This window comes from Pyxicephalus adspersus, chromosome 4, assembly GCF_032062135.1.
Source record: "Pyxicephalus adspersus chromosome 4, UCB_Pads_2.0, whole genome shotgun sequence".
Lineage (NCBI taxonomy): Eukaryota > Metazoa > Chordata > Amphibia > Anura > Pyxicephalidae > Pyxicephalus > Pyxicephalus adspersus.
In genome coordinates this window covers 132,738,302-132,764,410 of record NC_092861.1, presented here as the reverse complement: position 1 = coordinate 132,764,410, position 26,109 = coordinate 132,738,302, and the positions used below count along the sequence as shown (strand labels likewise).

The window sequence follows — 26,109 nt, the reverse complement described above, 5'->3', positions numbered from 1 at the left end:
AGACCATGCTTGCTGAATGGGGCTTTCAGACTTATCTGATCAGCATACTTGTTTTCGGACAGCGTCTTGGAAAGTACTGAAGCCAAGCATGCAGACTTTTCAGGAAGAACATCAGCAATGGCACTCCCATGTTTCTTTTCATGACATTTATTTTAATCTAGTAATGTAGCTGGTAGAAAAGCACAAATGCTAGGCTTTTATTGTAAAGAAAATATGAAAGACAGTATATTCGAACAGCTTTGGAAAGAAACCATGGAACCCCCACAAAAAATTTTGTATTTTTGTACAGTTTATGTACAGTATGCTATATATATATATATATATATATATATATATATATATATACACTTTTTTATTGTACAACTGTGTTTCAATGTTTTCTTTAATTACACATGGCTGCAGTAACCAATATTCTGCCTAGATTCTGTGAATAATAAAGAGATAGACAGGGGTAATCTATTTTGTGTGGTGTTTTTCTTTGTTTTTGCTACTACTCATGCCTACCACAAATAAAAACAACACATTACGTATAAATTGGTATATACTTACCATCTCCATATCATGGATTTTAGCTTTGAACTGTATGTTCTCTTTCTCTAGCTCATGCAGTTTATCAGAGCGAGCTCGTGCCCCCTCCAACTGGTCTTCCAACATAATTTTTGTTTCTAGAAGCACCTGATTGTCTTCTTTTAACTCCTTCAAAGACAAGCAATTATAAAGTATTACTATTACTAAGGTTAGTATGGAGTGACATAATGATTGGCACACTAGGAGAAGTTTTTGCCAACATATAATGCATATTTTGCAGTGTGGAAGGAAAAATCGAGCTGAGCAAGGCACAGGCAAAACAAATTTACATGACTAGACATCATCAATTTTTATATTTGTCATGTTAGCAGCACCTAGTTTACTTCGCTGTTCACTTTCCCAAGAATATCCCATCCTTAATGGACAACTCTATTGACGCATACAGTAGCTCTGTGCTACTCACTGTTTTACCTCCTGTAAAGAAATGCAATGGAAGAATCTCCCTGCTTCACTCATTCTATAGATCTGTGATTCTGCCAGCTCTCCTTCTGCATCTTAAATATCCTCCACCAGTTATAGATCATCATTCATTAGGAGAGCAGCACTAATATAAAGAAAAAAAGCCCTGTCTGTATTAAGATGGTGGGCACCGAACAGAAACACAGTGCAGAACAATCCAGATAATTTAGTAACAAAGACAAGATTAGAAGTAGGAGGTAGCATATAGGCAATAAAAATCTTTTGTTCTCTGATTGCCTTTAATAGGTACAGTTTATACACAAGTTGTCTGTATTACACTTCTGACATGGTCCACTTACCTCTACCCTAGCCTTGTAAAACTCAATGTCGTGCATCCGTTCTTTGTACCGATTGACTTCACTTTCAAGCTTGTCAACTCGTACAGCTTTTTCCCTGAGTGCGTCCAGCTCATCCCTGTACATGCGAGCAGACCTGGCATCAGCCAACAGGTTCATGTTCTAAAGAGGGGAAAATATGTAGATAGTAAACATCCATTGCAAGCAGCCACTTTGTTGGCTTTTCATATCTAAATATATACTGATGTTTGTCAGCGACCCCGAGACCATAGATAGAGGAGCCACCTTAGGATTATCAGGAATAGTACACCCAGTGCAACCCAGTGCAGACCCATGATGCAACTCTACAGGGCAGCAATACTACCTAGATAAAATCTTGTAGTTAGTCTCTTGAGCTTTACATGTCAGTGCGTGCTTATGTGTAAGGATAAAGATTTTTCACAATTCTCTGCAGTTATCAATCCACCTAAATCTCTCTCCCAATACCGTGTATACACAGGGGTGGTGGAATCAGAGTTCTGGGAAATCAGCCCATATAACATAGAGATAACTTGAGTGGGGCGATCAGTCGAGCTGAGCTTCGAGCTTATCAAATAATGGCTTCATGGGGTTTGGCCCTTGTTAAAAAAAATGCCTGATCTAATAGAGGCATCCCACTTATGTAATAAATCTGTGGAGAGTTTAGGTATGGGGAAAATTGGGTGTAAGAGAGACCGGTCAAACAAAAGTTAGGATCTGAGACTAATTGGAGAGACTCCTCTAACAATACCCAACACTTAGATTCTCTATTATAAAACCGTCTATCAGACGCACTAGGACAGATGACTGGTAATAAGAAATGATATCCGGGACCCCTACTCCGCCCTTATTCTTAGATTTGGCCAGGGTACGGAATGCTAAACCGGGGACGCTTCCCTCTCCACAGAAAGTGAGGGAACAACCTATGCAATTTACGTAGATAATTTACCGGTAAGAACTGTTTCGGATACATTCAGCAGCTTAGGCAGAATATCCATTTTGAGAGTATTAATACGTGCGAACCAATTCAGGGGTAGGGAATCATATTTCTGGAGATCAGATTAAAGTTTACTACATAGTGGGGTGTATTTAAATACAAATACCTTAAAAGGGATCAGATGTGATCAGTATGCCCAGATACTTAATCGCCGCGTTGAAAATCCTAAAGGAAGTGTTAGTGCCAATAGATGACATTTGACTAGCGGATTTATTTTGCTTGTGCAGATGTTCTAAGGAGCGGACTTTATCAGATGTGAGTTTAGTATCTTGTGATCTAATCTTTTTAGGTCTGGCCCCTTGCTGTATTAGAACCCCCCTGAGAACTGCTTTCATAACTTCCCATTGTATAGGAAAGCAAGTGGGATCCGAGGAGTGGTCCCTAATAATGGTTGGTAATGGGTGGCTTGGATCGGAAAGAATTCAGTTTAGAATAGGAGATTGGAGTTTTCCCAGAGGAGGTATGAATGCAGGGGTCTAGTGCAAAATTTAGATCTTCTCCCACAATGACCGTGCCCTCCGCAACCCCTTTCAGGGTCTCCAAGTAATTAATGGCCATTTTGGGTTGGTGGTTGGGCGCATAAAGAGGCAATCATAAATTTCTTATCCCATATGGAAATTTGGAGTATCAGGTATCTGCCCTGGGGGTCAGAGTGGGAGTCCATTATCTGTACTGGTAGGGTTTTATGAAACGCTATAGAGACTCCTTTGGTTTTGGATTCCGGATTAGAACTGTGGAACCAGGTAGAGTAGTAGCGATTACGGAGAGATGGAATCTGATTGGTTTAAAAATGGGTTTCTTGGAGAAGTAATATTTGCAGTCTTGCTTTGTGTTGGGCATAAAATAATTGTGAGCTCTTGTTGGGGCTATTAAGATGACATTGGGGTGGGGAGGAGGGAAAAGGGGTTCTTGCTCGTGGGGTGAGAAACTAAGGTGGGATCCCAAAATTCCCAAACTTCCGTCTATCAAAGGCGGTAGGCCTATGTGGAGAAGTGTCGGTTTACAGCAGGAATAAACAAATCCTGCCTGCAGGAACCCACACAACCAAAACTATAAGATATATCAGACAAAGAGTATAACAATACACCAGATTCTGAACATTTGCATAATACAAATAAGTCCAGAAAGCAATAATAAAATGAGGTAACTGTACAGAAAACCATTCGCCAAGTACCAACCTAAGTATATAAGAACCTTCAGGGAATGGTATCTGTTATATGAGTCTGAGCCATCAGAAAAGTGATTAGGTACCGCCAGCTCTAACCTTATAATGCAGGTATACCAAACATACTTGTGGAACCCACTAAGGGTTTAAAAAATAGGAAATCTTGGAGTTCTGGTAGTAATATTCGTTAAAAGCAGTCTGACATGTTGCATTTGATATATATTAGCACATAAATGGACTTATGAACGGTCTTTACATAGCACATGCCCTAATAAAATGTCCTAGAATCCTTTATCGTGACCCCCACATAAGCAGCGTCATGAATTAGGAGTATTATTAAAATGTATCAGCTTGCAAAAAACATCATTTCTGCTGAGCCAGACTGCTGAGTTCACCAGACTCAGAAGTACAATGGGCACTTTAGCTCGCACCTGGGAGGGATGCATGCTCATAAATAAATACTGATCTTATGAATATTTGAAACCTAACCGAGAATGGCTTCTATCAATTTAAAGTCAAGAAAACAGAAAAGAGAAACCAAGAAAAATAATCCAATCTTCTGGAATCAAGTACATTCCAAGCAGTCATTTTTGAGATATTTTTGATTACTAATGCTGGATGCAAATCCCACACACCGTACATGAAAGAAATATAGAGGACAGCATTGCTGACTTTCCTAATAAAATATTAGTTGTAATAAAAAGTTTTATTACAAAGTAATAAAGTAAATTTACCAGCATAATAGCCAGCAGGATAGTATTTTTATTTTAACAAATCAGAAAGATAACCTCAGTATTTACTCCAGCCAATGCCTTATTTTTTTGGGTTGTATTGAGAAAGGAAGGAATCATAGGCATAGGTTTTTCCCCATAATTCCTTTGGTGGTGAAGGGAATCTGACTTTCGTTGTCACCTCTCCTTCCCCCGCCTCTTTGCTTAAAAACATACCACAGGGGAGAGAGGTAGTTTTGTGAAAGGCCACATAGGTAGCTAAAGGACCTAGGCTCCTAGGATTCAGCTCCCAGAGGTTTGGTGGATTTGTGTTCAAGGTCCACCAGCCATGGATTTACCAGAGAGGAAGCTGTGACTGATGAACCAGGGAAGAAGGATCAGGGGCCAGCATAGCAGGAAGAGGGATGATGTGTGAGGGATGAGCCGTCTATGGTTGAGAGTTCCAAAAGGAGCTCAAGTGGGTAGATATACGTTGGAGTGTGTACTTAATTTACAATAGAAGTTTGTATGCATGCATTTTGTAGTCTTACAGCCTTAATACATATGTGAAAAAAGTCAGAAAATCTAATAAGGCACATCACAAACACACACAGCATGTGTCAAGCACATTATAAATAATTTATAGGGTCAGCGTGACCTCTGACCTCCTGCTGCAGCCTCTTGAGCTCTGCTTCCAACTGGGCTACCTCCTGTTTACTATCCAGAAATTGTTCAGTTTTCTCTTCCCTAGAAACAAAAAAAAAATAATGGAAAAAATATTGTATCAGAAAATGTTTCCATAAATAGTAACATTATAACAATATAAAAAACACAGTAACAAAAACAAGAAATCAGCAAAAATTGCTGTTCTAGTAGGTCACCCTCTTTTTATCATTACGAAAGAAAACCAGACATTGTTGGGATATAAATTGTATACACTGCAGATTATTACTATCAATAACAAACAGGATTTATATAGCGCTAACATATTACACAGCGCTGTACATTAAATAGGGATTGCAAATGACAGACAAATACAGACAGTGACACAGGAGGAGATGACCCTGCCCCAAAGAGACTTGGTCAATATAGTACTGTAGTAAAAGTCTGGTAAATATATCAAAATGAAACATGGGCAAAAATATTTGTATTTGTTTTTGAGGTTTTGTTTTACAAGGTTTGGACTGTTGTATGCATCCCTATTGGAAAGATTTCCCCTGGCCATATACAAATTGATTTTAGCTTGATCAATGGTAAATTCCATTGGCTTATTCAATATAAATGAAAACTATTCCAACAGCAATTGACTACTACTACACATCAAAATCAATAGCCAGCCCATAGGTAGAAAAGACCAGTAAATGGATAGAAATCGAACAAGAGGTCTTAAAACTGCCAAATCAATGAAAGTATCCAGCTTGACTAATCAAGGTTTTTTTTTAATTTTACACATTTGGTTAATTAAAAAAATTCACAATTGATTGGTTGATCAAATAGGCAATCGACCAGTGTATGGCCAGCTTTACCGTCCCAGTGATAGTGATCTCCCACCCATTATATATATGTAATAGAAAAGGAATGTACAAACTGAACCCTTCTCATTGTTAGGATATTTAAATATGTTCCTGTGAACACAACTCCAGCTTTATCAGCATGAATATCTGGCATCAAATACATCCTGAAAGCTGACATACATCATTACTGCCTACCCGAGCTGCTTTCAGACCTTGTTATTAAACTCATATCGGTTAATGATACAGGAAAGGAAAAAATATTTCAATTCAGCCAAATGTCATTGCAACATTTTAAAACTTCCATTTTAGTTAATCTTTAGTTACATAGTCAGGAAAGCAATTTAAATATCCAAATCATTTAGAAGGTTTTAAAGCTGTCTCCAACATCTACTGGCTATAAAGTAAACCATCATTGACACAATAAATATGTCTATCATTGCAGATTGCTCTTTTTTCTCAAAAAACTGGTTGTATGTTTGTTATGTTGGACCTTTTGTTCTTTGAGTCACTGACCCAAACCACAACCGATTAGCAGTTTTTATTAGTAAGGATGCATCAAATATATGTTACTTGACATCCTATTGTTTTAATTGAGTCTGATTTGCATATATTGCAGCTATAGTCATAAACAAATAGTTCAGTGTGTTTTTATTTTTTATTTTGAAGGGCCTGTAGAACTCAAAGGAAGTGCAAGAAAATGCATGATACATGTATTAAGGCCAGGTAAGTTACAGCACCAGCTACAGCCTCTGGGGAAAATGTATCAATTGTGTCACACAGAAAGGCTATGGAAGGAGAGGTGTAGTTACACATAACACGTCTTCCTTGATCATCTATAGAGAATTAATGGGCGTGGTTGTGAGCAAGTCAATAAAATGCCTACCCCCTGGAAAAGCATCAAATGCTTAAAAATGTTAAAAAGCCGTGCTGCTGGGAGGCTGGCAAAGTCTAGCTGGTGCTGTTCCCATTGCCTGCTTCAAGGGTATAGCTTAGGTCATGAATTCCTTCCTCAGCCTTGCTAAAGTAAAACCTGCAACTAAATCAAATCTGGCCCGGACAATTTTCTAATAGTGTTACATGTTACAAACCTGTTACAATTAGCTGTTCTGGATTACAGACGCAGGGGTCACAGATATACAGGATAAAACTATCACATGAAATTTGCAAAATAAGAAATAGCCTGATAAGCATTCAATTGTGTCACCCCCTTGCTTTATAAATCTCCTCTGTGTTTTTATTTGGACAAGTATTTTTTTTTTATTATTTTTAGTTCTGGTTGAGAAAGATATAGATCTTTTTAAAATCATACATCAGGAGTCTCCAGCCTCTGAATATGGCTTTATACATTTCTATAAGGGCCTATTGTGAATGTGCAGTGAACGTTGAATATGATTTCTGCTAGAGAAATAGTAAACATTGGAGCAGACTGCAGCTGTGATACAGATGGAATGGGACTTTTAATGCAGATTTGTTCTGCAGGTCTAGGGAGGTACAGTCAAGCCTACAGCTGTCTTTTAATACTTTTCCTAGTTACTGTATTTGTAATAAATCGTAACCAGCTTCCTGGTTACGGGATAGGAAGTATTAAGAGATTTGTCACAATATCACCCCTTCCATTTACCTCTAAAGCAGGATTTAAACCCATTTTCAATATGGTTCTACAGTGAATTTTCCTATATTACATTATTGGCATCTAAGAGCAAATCATTAGTTGCCATGGGTAGTTCTCAGTAATCATGTGTTTGTGTTGCATGAAAATGCATGTATTGGGTGATATGGGCCCTTTGATGCACAAGAATGGATGAAAAGAACATTCCCAAACTATTTTTCATGATGCGCTCCTATATACATTAATCAGACCCACGCTAAACAAGTGCCAAGCAACATGTTCTGATGCATGGTAAACCAAGCATTATGACATTTACTGATTAATTTACTGATTAATGACAATTACTGATTATCAGTAATTGTTGCTAAATGGATCTGAACCCAGGTCTGCTGAGCCTGCAAAGCAATCCAAACCTTAAATAGGTATTGTGTATGTATACTCTGAATACCAGCCTTTCTCTATCTTTTGTAACACAAAGGAAACCTTGAATTAACTTTCAGGTCTTCATGGAGTCCCTGCTATAATCACTATACCCACAGCTCACACTATATTAGTATGGTGGTCAGTGGGAAGAATTCCTCTTACATTGTTGGCCACTGGGAAGAAAGTCACTATTACAGATACCCAAAAATATAATTGATTTCAGTGATAACTGGCCCGAAAGGCATAAATTCCTCAAGGAATCCCTAGCAACCTCTGAAGGAACCCTGGTTGAGAAACCCTGCCCTATACCTTCAAACCATAAATTAACTCTCAAACCATAAACAAAAGTCCATATATTTACTGTTTTAAAGGTCTAAAGCCACTGCTTGACTTTACCAGCCTTGCAATAAAATGATGTGCATTTGCTTTCTAAAAGTGATCTGCCTCAGATGTTCCACTCAGCTGGCCACAAATTAAAAAATGTATTATGTAAGTATTCATTGGGACTTTGACTGGCTTATTTGTATAATCCAATTCATCAACTTCATATGTTCGCCATAAAGAATGAATGATAAACCTTCTATTTAAGAAGTGTATCAAACTAGAGCAGCTGGAACACCTTCTGTATTTTGGTCATAAGGCATCATTAAGTAACTCCTACCAGGAAATGAATTTTAAGCTGATGGTACAGGGTTCCACCTCTCTTGGCAAAAATGTATCAAGTAAACAATAGGTGCTGGAGATGCAAAACTGAGATAGGTACTCTGATTCACATATTTTGGGAATGCCCCTTTTAGTTTCTTTTTGGTCACAGGTAGTGAACATAAGGCAGGAACTCATCGTTGTGTCAGTTCATAATAGGCTGGAGCTTACTATATCCCATGTGTCTTCTCTCTCAATAAAAAAATACCATAACTCGCTGTTGAAACATCTCTTAAATGCCGCCAAAGCATGTATCCCGATATTCTGGAAACAAATGTATCCACCGACTATTTCTCAGTGGTTTACCCAGATAAATGAGATCATGACCATGGAGGATCTTATGGTGAATAGAGATAAGCGCACAGAGAAGTTCAATAAAACTTGGTTTTATTAGATCCAATATACTACTACTTCTGAATACCTGGCCATAAGAAGTGCCTACAATGATGGAGATGCTGACTGAATTCACCTGGTAATTGTTAGTTATATTATATGCCTACAAATGGGGTAGTTGATAAGCTCTCTATGAACCCCCTTTTCAGTAATAAATAGGATGCCCTCTCCCCCATTTCTTTACTTTTTCCCCTCTTTCTATGTTTTCCTTTGTTACTAATCTTTTTCTCTGATCTATACATAAGTTTTAAAAATGTTATGGTAACTGGTGTTTGCATCACTGTGTGTAGGTTAAATGTATTTTGGAGATATTTACTTGTTACAAGCTTGGATCATATGTTATATAATTGTTCAATGTTTTTTTTTTTTCTGTATCAAATATCTACTTCTGTTATGTATGCTCACCTAGTTGCTGAATAAAAATAAAGTTAAAAAAAGTGTATCAAACAAATATCAACACATATCCAGAAGTAACCTGATTAATGTGGCTGAAGGTGCTGTGACCCCTTAAGTGCCAATTACCAACACCTTTTCACTCTCACCACAGTGTAAAAGTTTCTTTTTGTTTTTTTAAGAATTGGATTATACAAATAAGTAGGTGCAACTTCTATCTCTTGGGTCATATTTTAAATGGTAAAATCAATGAATTGCAATGATATCATTGCAATGTATTAATATCTTTCTGCTTTAGAGCATACATATACAGACAGCTTGATATGCTTGAAACACTGTGTCCTTCTGTGGAAGGCTGCAGGTGAAATGCCTTTAGGACTCAACAGTATAAATTGATTATTATAGTACATGTGACATGTATGCTGGAAATATGATAAATGCATCAATGCAAGTTTTGTGATATGTTTTAATGTGATATATATTAATCTTTTTTTTAACTTTATTTATATTTCTGATTGTTTGGAAAAAGCACCTAAACACTCCTGTCATACCTTATAAAAGATTGTGGAATGAAATATACATAGGAGGGATGTGGTGCTGCTACAATTATTCTCCCATATAGCTATCTTTTTCTGAAGTAACCGCAGAATAGATCAGGCGAAGTGGCCAAACAACTAAATGATCCTACTTAATTTATTGCAGCATTTGCTTAAAAGGAAGGGGGAGGGGGATTATAGTCTTTATAATGTTTTTAGATACACATATAAAAGAAGCTATTTTGATTATAATTGCATGAATATGTTTTACTATTTTTGTGCTTTGTAATTGTACAAGGAGGAAGCCATATTTGCTTATTACATGTGCAGGTTTCTTTTATTATAATGCAAGTATTTTGACAATGAACAACTAAAAAAACAAATACTCTAGAATTTCTAATGATATAAAACACCGACAACGATCTTGGTACATGAAAACCATGTGCTTTTTGGCTAGGCTATAGTTCACATTAGAAGCTGCTTTCATTTATTATAAGCAAGAAAGTGGCACATTTTTTACACAAAATAATGTGATTTTGTAATGCCGACCTGCTGATTCATTTGAAGTATCAATTTAATAATAGGCCCATTTTAAGAGGCTAACACAATAGTGTAAAAAACTCTGCAAGGTCAACTGGAACACTTGTTTACAAGGAATACGTTTTAGATTTGTATGTGACAAATGAGGCTCTTATATTCAATATTCCTCTTACAGAATAACAGTGGGGGGCTGATTACAGGAGTAACTCGTTCAGTGCTCAAAGGATGGCAAAGGCACTGCAAACTAATGCAGCAATGCAGATCTCAGGCCAGAAAGGGTGCTCCTCTAAAGAAAAGAGACCCAGCATTCGTTTACATGTCTAATTACAGCTTTTTATCTGTAGACTGTGGAGGACTGCACCAAATTACCAAGAGCACATTGGCGTTAAATGTTTAGGCTATCTATTAAGTGTCAATCAAGATAATAACTGCAATCTTCAGGCTAATTTCCCAAGTGCAGCTGTGCATAGAATATGCAGGGTGGGCGTCTCACAGAAACACAAGAGAAAGAGCCCCCACTATGGCAGTCTGCCCCAGCACTTCAACACTTATTCAGCTGATTTCTCTGTACTGGGCTTTATCCAATAGCCACATAAAAAACAATACACAATAGCTAATTACAGTTAGACACAGGACTGTCATGATTAGGCATATGTAACTTATGACTGATGCAAAGGAGCCGAAGATGTGGGAGGTCACCGTGGTACTTACAGCTGCCGTACTGTAGGTTGCCTGATCTCATGTGGATAGCAATCTCTCAGCTCATAAGTGTACACAACAATATCAATTAACAGAACAGTTAAGATAAATATAAGGAACTACAGGGCTCCATAACTATTACCACTGCACACATTATTCTGCCTGCAACATTTTTAAGAAACATTTCAACCAGTAGCCTATATTTTGTTGCACTAGCACACAAAACTACATGCTGCTGCACTTTTGGACTTTCTCTTTTTTACCGCCATTATCTGCTGGTGTTTCCTAACTGTGTCACTATAGGTTGTTGACTTTAAGAGTCCATTTACACTGTTGCATGTTGATATGTAGTTTTATTGAATCAGCTTATACATAGTTTACTGGGAGGAAACAGGAAATATTGAGAATTAGTTTAGCATTCGGTAGCAGATCTAGTTTTGCACCTAACCAAATGACCTGGTTCATTCACCATATGGTAATGGCATACATATACAATGTTTTGCTCTTTCTTTCCTGGGGGTGAGAAGTATAGTTTGGGAGCTCTTGACTGGATTTTCTCAATTGTTCAGACACACAACATTACTCATGTACTGTAATTTTCCAACCTATCCGGTCTGTCCATGTCTGATGGAGAACCCAAAAATCAGTTCCTTGTTGTTATATTCTTCAAATCCGATACTGTTATCAAAACAGCAAGCAAATAAAAGTAGAAATCAACCTGTGTACACAAGATCTTAACATCTAAACCCCCCCCACCAAAAAAAAGAAGAGGAAAAGAAAAAATAATTTGCAATGCTCATAATTTTTTATGGCTTTTATCAGTGAGCACTAAGACTAAACTGCAGGGCAGCTGAGCAAGTAGGTATGCATACAGAATTGTACTGAGAAAAAGAAACAGTGATGATAAGGAAACTGTAAAGTATAGAAAAAAAGGCAATAAACCAATATGGCTGCCCACATATATACACATATACATGTATGCATATACACAATCAATCTTAAAAAGAGAATAGAGTTCCTTAAATCTCCCTTTGAAATGGATCCAATGTTCACAGTTTCTACCATCTAGGAAACTACACTATGGAAAAATGTGCTTGATGCAAAGTGTTTTTTGGGTAGTGTGTTAAACTCTTCACCTTAGTACACTTCTGATAATACCTGTTAATTAATATTGTAAAAGAAAAATAGAAAAGAAAGAATAGCTATAATACAGAGGCACATTCTGATTTATACTTTTAACAATGTCTCTTCACCTTAGTACACTTCTGATAATACCTGTTAATTAATATTGTAAAAGAGAAATAGAAAAGAAAGAATAGCTATAATACAGAGGCACATTCTGATTTATACTTTTAACAATGTACAGGATAAAATATCTCCCTCATAGCAGTACTGTAAATAAAGTGTGGATGGGAAACACCTGTGATTCAGTTTATTCTAGCATCTGTAGATGAATAAGCACTTACAGCTCCTGCCTCAGCCTTCTTATTTTAGCCTTGGCGTCTGCCAACTCCACTGACAGGTGCTGTCTGCTCTCCGTCCTCCTCATGCCGGGTGATCCAGAGGGAGACTGAGCCGAAGCTGGCGGAGGTGTGAAGTGAAGGGAGTCCCTTTCCTCTGTCAGCTCGATAATTGTCTAGAGGCAAGTGAGAAAAATTACCAGTCTAACACATTCATCATTGTACAATAATAGGCATATAGAAGGAATTTTAAATGTAGAGATGATGAGTTTTACATCTTTGCTGTATAAGAGTCCCCAAACGTTTCTACATCATATTGGTGACAAGACACATATGGCAGACGTGTGCTGCTATAGACAAATTGGCCAATCAGAAATCTGCTTTTAAAGTAGAACCACAATCAAACACATATATCCAGTACAAATATGTGTATTTTTTTCATCAAAAGGATTTAAAGTTTTGTCCATCAATACAAATGCTAATAAAAGATCATTCTGCAAATGTCTGGTTTAGTAATACTACTTCCTGTGTCATCTCTTTACATTGTATAGGCGTGATGAATTTTATTGCTTCTCCACTAAAGTAGTAGACTGTATTGCTGAAGTTGGAAATGAGCATGTTCTCTTTATGGCTTTGAAAGGTGGCAAAGACATGTAAATCACATGACCAGATGTAAAGAATTTTAGTAAAACCATCTTTTTGATATATTGTGCATTTTGCAGTTTGAATAGACTTTTACTTTATTAGGGATAAAGAAAAGCTCATAGTGGATTTAATGCTATCAGCACCTCGGTGCTTTTTAAATTATATCGCTAAATAAGCTCATAAATGTTCATACTAGCTTTATAATCCATTATTCAGGTTTTAACTAGCATTCTGTAGAAGAAAGGCTCAATTCACACCAAGGTGTTTTACATGGCCCAAGTTTTCTCTAACTCTTGTGGAAATTGTGCAGTAATAAACCAGCAAAAGTTCATCTAAGACTGTCCTCAGGAGGTGTACCATCTCACATCACATGACTTAGTCTTGTTTTAAAATTATCCCTCCTGGACATGCGAACAATCACAAAATCCTAATGATGGCCAAATATTACAGACAAGGAACAGAAAGAAGTGGCTACATGTACACATACACTTTTATAGGATGCATAAAAAAAACAAGAACAGAAGTCCCTTCTCTGCTAAATCACTGTAAATGATAAGACTACCTTGTCATTAGGGAGTGAAAAAGGGCCATTTTCATAACCCTCCAGAATACAGCTTTTACAGTCTCTATTGTTGTCTATTTGTTGGATTCAGTCTTACGAGTCATACCAGATGCTTTCTAAAATTAACATCCCTTCAGAACCACTAAAAAAGGTTCAGATAGGAGCTTTAAGGAAATCTGTGCTAACAAAAAAAATGTTTGATACAGTGCAGGCTCCAAGACAGGCATTTTTTTCTGGCTTTACTAACAAGCGGTATTGCTGGCCTGGAACAAGCATGCAGCCAGCGATGTTTGAAAGTTTGAACTCCATTTCTGCATGCTTTATTCAGGTCAGTAACTCACCATGTAGGAAAGTCAGGAGAGGGATGAAAGCCCTGGAGCTTGCAGTTGGAAATCCAAGTCAGCAATGGCAGCCTCCATTGTTCTCATTATGTCTACTGTTTACCACTGGGAATGTGTGGTGTTGATGTTGCTGCAGAGTGCATGTGTCCAGCGGGGGATTAGCTAATAAAAGGTGACATTGGGTTCCTAAGGTAAAGCACATTGGAGTAGGAAAATATACAGCTGGACCCGACATTTAGGGCATAACACATATAAAAGGCACATGTCTAGAAATTTTGCAATGGGGACCTCTCCTCCCTTGTATGTAAATTCCAAAATTCTCAAAGCTGTTAATTGGATAGACCTAGGCTTCTAAGTTGTGGCAGGCCAGGTAAACATCTGCCAAGCCCAGAATTTCAGTTTCCTCCAAAAAAAGCAATTTTTGCTATACAAGCCTGGCTCTTGGTCTACCTTATTTAGCATACATGTCTGTTAAATGAGTGGTAAACGTACTCAGCATTAGCATTATTAATTTTCCAATGCTGAATCAAATGCACTGAGCTGTTTACTGCTTAGTCATTTGTATTATCTGAATGTAGTATTATAGGATGTTCCATCTGTGCAGAGACACACAATTACTATTAATAGTGTGAATTCACATTTAGAATGTATTTGCAACCAATTCAGAAGAATGTCTAATACTGGGCAGGGTAGAAGAGATGTTGCAGTTTATAATTGTGATAACACCCCATTTGTACATTGTAGAGTGCTATTCAATGATTCATCAGACTTTGTCATTTCAGAAATATTCAGAACAACAGCTATGAAATAACAAAGCCATGAGGATATCCCACTGATGGTTTCTCCAAAAGTGGCTCGGCAAAAGGTTTAATACTAAACAGCAGCTGTACAGAAATTTCATAAATAAAACTTGTTCTAAATTCCTCATTTAGATCTGATGAAATGCAAAAAAGAAGATCAGTTACTCCATTCCCTTCCCCTCCTTTGTGTGTGGACCAGTTACAAGCAGCCTATTTTATAAAAACCGCTCCAGGTTGTGGTTGCAGACATTGACATCTGAGCAATAGTCATGCATTGAAAATGGAGGACGCTGAGGGCCCACCTGCCAATCACCCAAAAGGTCAGATGGAAGAGCAACTGCACAGACCTAAACCCTAGCATTTGAAGAGTAGACATTGTTCAGGTAATCTTGGATCCATACAATCAGAACACCAAGACTAATTCTTTCATAAAAATCAAGATTTAAAAGCATAGAAGGCATCTTGTTTCTTACCTCAGATTGTTCATCTCTTTCATCCACCAGCCGCTTTAGGTGAAAAGCTACATTTTTTAGCAGTGTTTCCAAATCATCTGAGGGGATGTCAGTAGAGTCCATGGACTGCAGGTCCAAAACATTCTCTGAATTGTGAGTTACCTTCAGATAAAAACAAAATAAAACATTAGGTTTCTCATATGGATTAAACAAAGTTTATGGGCCTTATAAACATCCTACATCCAGAGTTTCCTTTAAGTTAAAAAATGAAATTTGAGTTTGAATTGTTTACCAGATTTATTCCCAGATGGAGTCTAGCTGACAACAGAAAGAGAGCATATTATCCAACTTTTCCCAATAAATTGTTAAAAAAAAGTATTAGGTTGTATTTCCTCAAGCAGGAAAATAATTTAGCAGACACCCATATCAGCCTGGATGTACAAAGGTCATTATTCCTAAAGAAAGAAGCATGATTTGTTATTTATATGTATCTGGGAACTTACTCAAAAGGATGACCCTAGAAAGCTTTAAAATACAGGCCAACTTTTTAAAATTATATCACTCTAGCATAGAAACAATGAAGGCTGAATACAGGAAGATTTGTAACCCTATCCTTGGGTGAATATACAAGCTGAATTCAGCTACTTAGTTCCATATTACATAGATTTGTTGCATTAAAAAAAATTGTATAACTGAACAAAGTTGCATAATGTTTAGGCTGAACTTTGGGCGGATATGAAAAGTCGATAATATTAGTAGCAGGTATATGTTCAGTAGTAAATAATTGCAACTTGTTCCATTTTAGTCAGTCCTATAAAGAGGTCACATTTATTCAATTCATTGCAAATAATGTTAGAAAGCTGAACTTAACATCAACTCCTTGCAATGCCTGTACAGAAGCTGGGTGAGGGAAGTAAAGTACTAGGTAAGTAAAGAACTCTAGTGCCACATTTAAAAACTACAAGCAGGCAGGAATTTTTTTGCAGATTTGACAAGCATGTCCCTTCTGCTATAAAACACACTTACCAATTTGTTTGCAATCTTTTTTTAAGTACACTGAGTGGTGGATACGTGAGAGTTATGTAAATATGGCCTAGCCAATCAAGATGCCTGCAGATCTAAAAACAAAAGACTGGGTGGAAATAGTGGCACCCGCAATAGGGCAAAGATGGGTGAGTGATCTGGCTGGTAATGTTTCATTTTACTTACAGAAAGGACATTGCCTGTACTCAAGGACCTGCCTTGTTGATTTTTTTTCTTTTTTGAGGTTTACTTCCACTTGAGGTGTTCTGCATGAAAATGTACTAGCAAAAGGTGAGCAGGGTGATGCCCTAATCACTTTGCTGCTCTTCCTTCACTTTCCATGGAGCAGGCTAGGCATGGAAGGAGGATTCAATTTCATTCTGTTAAGGAATTAGTGTCATCCCTGTGATCGTGCTGTATGATAGGCCAATGAAATTCTCAATTTTTAATAAACAGACAATAAGTCTAAATAAACAGGAATGCAAATGATTCCAAAGGGTAAACAACTTTCTTATATGTATTTAACCTTCATATTTAGATTTGTCTGGAGTTCATCTAAAATATTACTAGCTTGAGGTCATCAATAACTGTATTTCAACAATTGAGAATGTGTCCATGGCATTAAGAAATGCAGTGTCCTGCCAGCCTTTCACAGCATGGCAAAAGCACCACCTTCGATGAATGCAGGGTGTGTCATGAGGTGGAACCTCCATCCAAAAGCAAAAAATATTTTAGGGGATTTGGCTTTGTTTTTTATTTATTTCAAAAGATAAACATTATATAAAACAATACTCCAGTGTACTCAATTAGTTCTTCAATATATATCCAGTTTCACTCAAACTGTAATCCATTGTTGGCATACATGAAAGCAATAATAGGCAAGCCACAAGTCATAACTTCAGGATGTTGTGCAAGTTGTTCACAACAGCTGGCCTTATAACTACTAAAAACCTTGTGCTTGCAGATCCGTGATAAACAGACCATTTATATCAAGATTATTCGGCAGTAAGGCAGGATACAGCTGCTTATCTTTACTTCACCCATGTGATCTCCATCCTTTGCCAATCACTGAACACTTTTTCCAAACTCTTTGTTTTGTAATAAAAATAAAAGTTTTGTAAAACAATATAAAATAATAAAAGTTCTAAACAAATTGAAATTATACCTCTTGTATGTGGACTGCAACAGCTGCTTTTGTGTCAAAATCCAAGTCTTGAATTTTTTCAATAAATTCCTCTTTTCTTGCACACTGAAAAAATAAACAAATAAAAATGTCCATTTTTTGTTTGCATTTGCAGTGATTCCAAAATGGCTGAAACATAAATGTAGAGTCGAAGAAGACTGCAATTTGATGACATAACATGCCTGGCAGACCATGACAGACATACACAGACCTGTAATCAGCAGCATGCGGTGAGCAGAGCCCAGCTTCACTTTCCAATGCACAGGTGATGTTCTAACACATTTCATAAATGACAACGTAATACATACTTTTCATGCTTTTTAAAGGATATGTGATAAGCATGTGCAGTCTATAGGGTTGGTCAGCAAGTGTCGGACCTCTCTCCCAGCTTATATATAAATATTAGATTATGAGTGATTTCGGATAGAGTAGGAAATATTTAAAAACCTATAATATTGCACCATTTATGTTCTATTTGAAAATATTCGCTATTGCAGATCACGTTCCTATTTTTAGATTAGTAAATGAGCAGCAATCTCTCTACTGAGGGTAGAACCATTACGTAGACTGTTGTCACTAGAAAAGATATCCCCATTGGAAAATGTACCCTCTTCTTTTCTGGTGGAAATTGTAAAGTTTTGGATTTGCCATTATTGCCCAAGTTTGCTAAAATTATGAAATATCGCTGAGCTAATTTACACTAATTAGCATAAGGATTGTGGTTTACCTGAACTGCACAGCCCAGCATAAGTAGCAACATCTTCTTCATCTCTTCTGTACCTTGCTCTGGTAGAAAAAAAAGCAAATTGAAACCAATATCTGTTTGATACAATTCCAAACCATTATTGTATCATCGCTATTGAATTTTAGCTGCACTATGCAGTTTACTTAATCAAAAGCTGCTAGGCTAAGCACAAGGGAGATCAGATGCAGAAGGTTTAATTACCTTTATATTGTTGAATTAAGTTATATTAAATAAATAATATAATATTAAGTTATAAATTAAATAATCTTGGTAGCAATTCTGACATCTGACATTTACAGCCTCAATGTGGCCAGTATTGGTCCTCCTAAAAGTATCACCTCAGATGGGTTTGGTATATTGGATTCACACTAGTCATGGTATCATGCAGGACATTTCACCCTGCCTGTTCCAGTCATGTATTTGATGTATTATTTTTTTGTAGTAAATTGGATTGTCTAAAATTCTCAACAACAAGCCCAAGTAGAAACACTTTCTCATACCTCGAATAAGCGTTTCCATTTTAATTAGAATTGGGAAATATTTTAACCCCTGTTTGTTTAGCTATTGCTATTTTCTGACCTATATTGGAGATTTCTCTACAATTTCTATACCGTTAAAACAAAAGGAAGAGAAAGGAAACTTCTAGTTTTGTCCCAACAACAGTGGTCACTAAGCCAAGGAGTAGCACTTCCTTTACTAGTCCATGTCTGGGGAAGATTAATTTAGTACATCTTCAAAATACAAAAACATTGTGAGGTGCATAAAAGTCACGCACATTGTAACGAGCATAAAGTGCTCCAAGAATTTAAAATACATGTTGCTTCGAACACAAGTCCAGTTCTGATGGGTTAAGGCCATGGCTCTGTCCAGGCCTGCTAGGTTCCCACAGCTCCATCTGAACAAACCAGATCTGTTCAGACCTAGCTTTTTGTGGAGGGGCATCGACATTATAAAGCTAGGAACTTTATGACAAAGTGGGAAAAATAGATTGGTCAAGAATTCCACTGAATATATTACTTGTAATCCACTGATCCTTGGCTAAATTCAGCAATACAACATAAAACATTATTTCTTTATAACTATGCAGGAAATGATCTCTGATACATGCCAACATCCCATGACAAAGGGTGGAATAGGTTTAATAATTTGGGGTAAATAATTCCGGTTTGGGGTAGCTACTTCCAGGTCCAATTGTGGTGATGTTTATATTATGCCTATCTTTCCTTGACATATCATATTGTAAAGTTAGGGCTACATTACACACAGGATTTTGCAACTGGTATTAGAACCAGCCTCATGACATGGCACTTAAACTTCTTCATCTGATGGTAAATCATCTCCTGAAGATTAAATAAGTACTACTGATACATCCAGAAACAATTCAAAAGTTGGCAGCAAAGGTTTTAAAACCCAGCTGACATTATGTGACAGTATACATGTCCTAATAGCTACACTTTACAGTCACTTTACTAATGGTGCCGAAACTACACTAGTGGGGCAAAAGCTATACAAATTGTCATGCAGGAAGGGTGGCATCCTATGATAATGACAAATTAAGTTATTAAGCTCTTAAGTATGACACAATCAGTTGGCAATACCAGCCTTCATGTTTCTCACAGGTCTTTAATTAATTTTCTGTGTCAGCAATGATTGTGACCAGATTTACACTCATCAGAAGTGTATCCTGGGAATATATAAATACTTTTCTTCATTTATTCTGCATACCTAAAGCAAATCTGTATACTAAGCTTCAGCTAGATATTAAACATTATAAGGAGGTGTCGCCTTTTCTTGTCACCCTCTTCCATTCCCCAACTGGAGCCAAAAAATATGCTTACTTACACCAATTCTCCAAAGTACTCGATTTTTTTATGGGGTCTGGCAGTTCTCTGCACAGTATAGCACAAGCAATAAAATTATGGTTACCAAAATTTAAGATTATCGTTTAATATAAGAGACATGCAAGCAAATAATTTGCAGGGATGTCTTGCCCCTTTTTAAGGAATTTAATTGTTACAAAAATGTTCTATCATATTTTAATGTAGTTGGTAACTTGTGAAATATTTAGTGATTTGTAACCCAGTTGCTTGGCAATCGAGTTTTAGTATTGTTTTGTACTGGTAACAGGCTCACAAATGGTACATCTCTCTTCATTCACCTCTATGGGCATACTTACAAAATGCTAATGGATGGAGAATAGATTAATAGCTACAAACTGCTGTTATTGTACCAAACCGTGTGACACCAGCCTTACAGTTTTAAATACTATTTATAGTTTTTATATAGAATATATATTTATATTCATATACGCACACACACATCTTTTACAGGTATTAAAGCTTTATTGTGTTATACTTTGTAATAAGGACAAGAAGTTTTTGCCCACAAATGTTCTGTCTTACTATTTTCCAATAGATGTACCTAGCAGCAAAACCATGTTGAATGAATGTAAGCACAGAAAAGAGGGGATTGGGAGTGGAATAAGAAAAGATACATTATAAAGTACAATTATTTACAACATTACAACAAGAAGTGTATAATAAATACCCCCTTTTGCGGCCGACTGCCAGCGCCTCGCCCTTCTATGTACTTATTTAGTTGATTTACGTAAAATATAAAAGTATATTACACACTAATAAAATATTAATACTAACCCTTGAACTTGCCTACAAAAGCCTGTCTACCCTTTCACCCTACCAAAAAACCTATTAAATTTACCCTCCTAGATTTTAAACAATATATACTGTAAATATACGCACCAGAAAATGGATTTTTGCCAAGAGTTAAAACATTTGGAAGAGACATCATTACCAGCTGCTGTAAAGATTCCTGTAAAGAAATAAAGAAAAATATAATAGACAATGCTTAGCAAGTAGTTTTAAGAAGTAATGATAATACTCAACAAATGTATGTCTTACTAATAAATATAATCAACCCAATAAAGTATATGCTTTAGTGCCAAAATAACCAAAACAGCTTTATGGCCAATTCAGAAATTCTCCTCTGAGGAATAACAGGTCCCCAGTCTTGGCATGAGTTTAGGATCCATTTGCATTGTTCTGGTTTGCTACGGTGTGGAAACAAACCGAACTGTACAGAAAGAGCAAGGGAAAGTCTGATCTGTTACAATCAGGAAACAGCCTTCATCTGTGGTATAGCTAATTGCACCCTGCAACTTTTCATTCATTTTGTCAGAACACACAACTAGTTTTTAATGTATCATCATACAAAATGCATGTAATTGGAAGACAAAATATGCAGTCAATAGCGAGCCCTTAAAGTATATGTAAAACAATTTTTAACATTTTATAAAAAGTAGAGAAAGGTTAAATCTGGTATTCATTCTTTTTTCTCTGGATCTGTATACAGCTGGGGAAGTTTCCAAATTGAAATCCAAGTGAAGGGAAATCTCTTCAAACTGAACAGAATTTCAGTATTATAAAGTTAGTCGCAGGAGCACACATTACAGTTTAAGGATTTTCTTTTATGCATTACTGTGATCACAACGCTAACATTTTTGGATTTCCTTGCACTTTCTATTCCAGTGAAACCAAACGGAAGGACAAAGTGCTAAATCCCCTGAAAGGGAGGACACAGACAGCAATAAAACTTGACCATGAGTTTAGTTCTTCCCTATCTACAAAAAAACTCATTAATGGCACTTAAGTATATACATATATACACATACACTGCTTCCCCACCTCTTAGATTATAAACTGTTCGGGGCAGGGTCGTCTTCTCCTCCTGTGTCACTGTGTCTGTCTGTCATTTGCAACCCCTATTTGTTTTTTATTATTAATATTATTAATAATAATAATAATACTATTAATAATATTATATATCACATTTGATATATCAGTTGTAAACGGTAACATGGTGGATGTAAAACCGTGGATGTAATCATGAAGGGCTCAGTCTTCACTGAGAAATTTCCTCTTTCACCATTCATGAAATACCCTTAATTGGAGTACATGGCTAAAACTACAGTTGGTGGCAATGATCATCTTTTGGTTTCCCAGCTTAGCTTTCTGCATGGAAAGGCCATCTTTAATCCATACTGAGAATTGTGATTCAGCTTTTAAGTTAAATACATAATCATAGTATTTTTTTTTTTGAGAGGGGGGTGTTGGATTCACTGACAACTAAGGAAGTCATTCCCCCTCCTTCTATGCTACGAACCCACTTTCTTGGATCAAACATGAACATCTGGAGACAAAATCACTGGCTGCATTTTTGCATATAGTTATGACTCATTAGGTAATAAAGTAAGGATAATAATGCCCTTGTAGATTACCAGAGCAAAAACCAAGCGGGCAAAGGCATATCCCGCCATCCATACCATATTTCTATCCTGATAGGTTCTATTTAAATTGTATTAATATAGGAACCATACAAGGAATGTTGTATGTATGAAATCATTGTGTACACAGCTGCATTAAACCATTGATTGTGACTGTCAGCATGATGGATAAGTAGATAGCAGGGCCTTTCCACCTTACCCATATTTCTGTCTGCTCCATACAGCACTGTGCATTATATTGATTTTATAAAGTAAATGAGCAACCAAGAAACAATCTAAATTTTTTCTTTAATAATAGGAAAATTGGTACCTAAATGTCTTGGCATGGATCAATAGGTTAATAATTACTGCCCAGCATAACATATAAAAAAAGTTTAAAGTATACCATATATTATTATTAATATTATTAATAATATTAATAATAATAAACAGTCTTTAATATGTTCCAACATATTACAGAGAGATACAAGTACAAAAAAAATTACTGTGTCCTTGTATATTTATTTTTACACAGTGTTTATATAGTGCCGACATATTACGCAGCGCAGTACAAAGTCTATTGTCATGTCACTAGCTGTTCCACAGGGGCCCAGAATCTAATGTCCTTACCATAGTCATATGTCTTTATACAGTCTAAGGAGAATTTTGGGGGGAAGCCAATTAACTTAACAGCATATTTTTGGAATGTGTCTGGGCCGAGATTCGAACCTGGGACCTAGCCTTAACCACTGAACCACTGCGCTGCCCGTATCCGATAAGAGGTCCTGTCCTAAAGGTAACAATGATGCTCTTTAAAAATAATAATAATAATATAAAGAAATGTGTTTAAAAAGAAAAAGCAAACAAATGCAGTCATCACATTTATGAACTCCTAAGCTCAATTTTTTTTCTTTTGGGTTTAAATATGCTTTAATAACAAACACAAAGGATCACATTCAAGCAAATGATAGAAGTGACAAAATAAAAGTAGTTAGAAAAACTTCCTTAAATGACTTTCTACCCAGCCCTGCCAGCTCCATATTTCTGGCTTTCAGCAGTGTTTGGATTTTACAGCAACTTCCAAGGAGTGTCAAACTTCAATTGTTAAAAGCAGAATTAATGGCACACCACAAAAAAGCTTATATCTTAGCAAACCAGATGTTTCCAGAACACATATGGATTTATTCAAGCTGAGGGAACAATAGTAGTATTCTGTGCATCCAGTGTGGAAAGACAGGTTTGGAGGTTTGGACCGTTAATAGAGCCATGCATGTTCACTTAGGAAGAGGCAGATGACAGTGTTGTGATTGATGTTACCATCTGAACCGCCTCTTCCTCTCAACAATCATACAATATCGCACACTTGGCTTTGGGATAAGTGGAGCAAGAGACACATAGTTGGCAGAAGAATAGTAATACTAGCATTTAACCACAAACTGCAGCCTATGTAAGCTTAATGGAGACTGAGCTGGCTAATGCACAAAAAATACTCTGCTGGTGAGTGTGCTGATAAAATGTTTCCCAGCTGCCACCCTTAAAGTGGACCTAAAATAACATTTTTGTAGACAACCCTTTTATATAAAGTAAAAATGGGAATGGGAGGATAGAGCCTCCTGAGATACCTATGTCACGCATCCCAGGAGGCTCCTGGTTGCTTCTTTTACATATCTACCCAATATCGAGGCATTTTCCTACATTGAAGGGAAAGAAATGACGATCTCATGCATGAGCAGCGAGATCAACACTCTTTTTTCCTCTTTACAGGAGGCTTCATCATTGATCTTGCATCTGCGCAGTGCGAGATTGTGTGACGTAGCCAGAAGAAGGAAGAAGAGGGTGCAAGATGCAGCGCCTGGCGCTTCCTCCGCGCTGAGACAAAAGAGAAGTTGAGGATGGCGCAGGAATCTGGGAATTAAGCACCCAGACTAACAAAGGGTGCAGCCAGAGCCAAAAATATGAAATTAAGGTTAGGTGTAACACTAGTGTGATTATTCTTGATGAAGGCGGGAGGTGAAATCAGAGGTTCCTTTTTCATGCTCTGAAATATTTGTAAACCTCAGTGGAAGATAGAACAAATCTGTGGAGAGACATTGGGCTAGATTTATTGAAGTTTTTCAAGACTGGGAAGATAAACCATCATAAGAGAACATTGGTGATCCAGCAAACCTGAAATAGATTTTTTGGGATAGTTTTTGTAATAAATCACTGTTCTTACTGCGGGTGTTTGCACATGAGTAATTGCAGAACTGCAATATTATTGTACTTTCACTATTTCTCACTATTGTCTTCTCTGGCCTGGTCAAAGATTGATATCATTGGCTACCTAATAGCAAATAATTTGAAATCCATTCTGGTTTGCTGAATCAGCTTGGTTCACCCATGATGGTCTATCTTCCACTTTTAGAGAACTTGTTGTACAGTTAGTGCTGAACAAGTTATGTATTTTTAGGAGTTTTATTGCTGTTGGAAATTCAATAATTTTCTCAGAAAAGAAATAGCTAAGCATGAGGTGCAAAATCATGGGTTAACTAAAAACGTTATGACAGAATTTACCATATACTAAATAAAAACCAGAAAAAAAGTATTTTTGAATATAAAAAAGTACTCATAACCAAATTAACACCCAACAAAAAAGGGTACATTTTGGTTTGGAAGAACTATACAATAAAGAACAATCAGTGACACTGGAACTTGCAGTATTGACCTCCTAATACCTGACAAAGACCTAAAATACAATGAAAGAGAACATGCTACAAATCTGCTGAAACGGCTTAAAATTCTTTCATGGATAAGTGAACTGTGTGTGATTAACTGTAATAAGCACCAGGTCCAGGATAGGTACCAAGAGCATAGACAAAAATGTAGCTTACACACATTTTACTAAAAAGAAAATTTATGAAAATAAACATTATACTGCCAGTGACAGCATTAGAAGATGAAGCAGTTTTGTAAGTTTGAAAAGACAGCCATTGTTGTTAAATAAAAATATGTACACTGTGCAACAGTTCACCATAGAATTCACCTAGAATTATAGCCATGGGTAATAATAGGTGGGTCAAATCATTCCTTGGTTTCAGATACATCTCCAACAGGAAGATATCTAAAATCTATGGATGCTTCCAGAGTTGTAATTCCCAGCTTTGCATACCATGCAGCTACAAAAAGGCCCATTTGACACTTGGGAGCTAGTTAATACTAAATGTGGGTCTGGCTAGGACCCCTTTTTGTGTAACGATACCTGGACATGGCATTTTTATCTGGATTGTAGCACAAGGTTTCTGGGTGATGTTGTCCACCCCTGGATGATTTTTACAACCAACATCTACTCACAGCTGAGATATTAAAAAAAAAAGTTTAAATTTAAATGTGTAGCAGTTTAGAAAAGTAAACCCATAGGTTTTGTTGGCTGTATTGTAAAACATAACTGGGTATCTACATCTTTCTTCTCCAACAGTAGGGGTCTGTACCTACAAACTTAGGACTTGTATCAGTGGCATCAGTTTGAGACTTTGGTCCTGATTTATCAAAGCTCTCCAAGGACGGAGAAGATACACTTTCATCACTAAACTCAAGTGTT

The 26,109-nt window shown here is 36.7% G+C and overlaps 1 protein-coding gene across 4 annotated transcripts in view; it reads right to left on the bottom strand.

Annotated features, from left to right (window-relative positions):
- Window positions 1–26,109, bottom strand: part of CCDC88A (coiled-coil domain containing 88A) — a 114,916-nt gene that overhangs the window by 46,362 nt on the left and 42,445 nt on the right. For all 4 annotated transcript variants that reach the window (XM_072409668.1, XM_072409669.1, XM_072409667.1 and 1 more), the window contains exons 4-11: window positions 21,013–21,082; window positions 18,236–18,294; window positions 17,491–17,574; window positions 15,324–15,464; window positions 12,509–12,678; window positions 4,899–4,980; window positions 1,347–1,505; window positions 550–696 (exon numbers count right to left, since the gene is read on the bottom strand). In XM_072409668.1, the coding sequence (XP_072265769.1) occupies window positions 550–696; window positions 1,347–1,505; window positions 4,899–4,980; window positions 12,509–12,678; window positions 15,324–15,464; window positions 17,491–17,574; window positions 18,236–18,294; window positions 21,013–21,082 (912 nt within the window). The remainder of the gene's footprint in view (window positions 1–549; window positions 697–1,346; window positions 1,506–4,898; window positions 4,981–12,508; window positions 12,679–15,323; window positions 15,465–17,490; window positions 17,575–18,235; window positions 18,295–21,012; window positions 21,083–26,109) is intronic.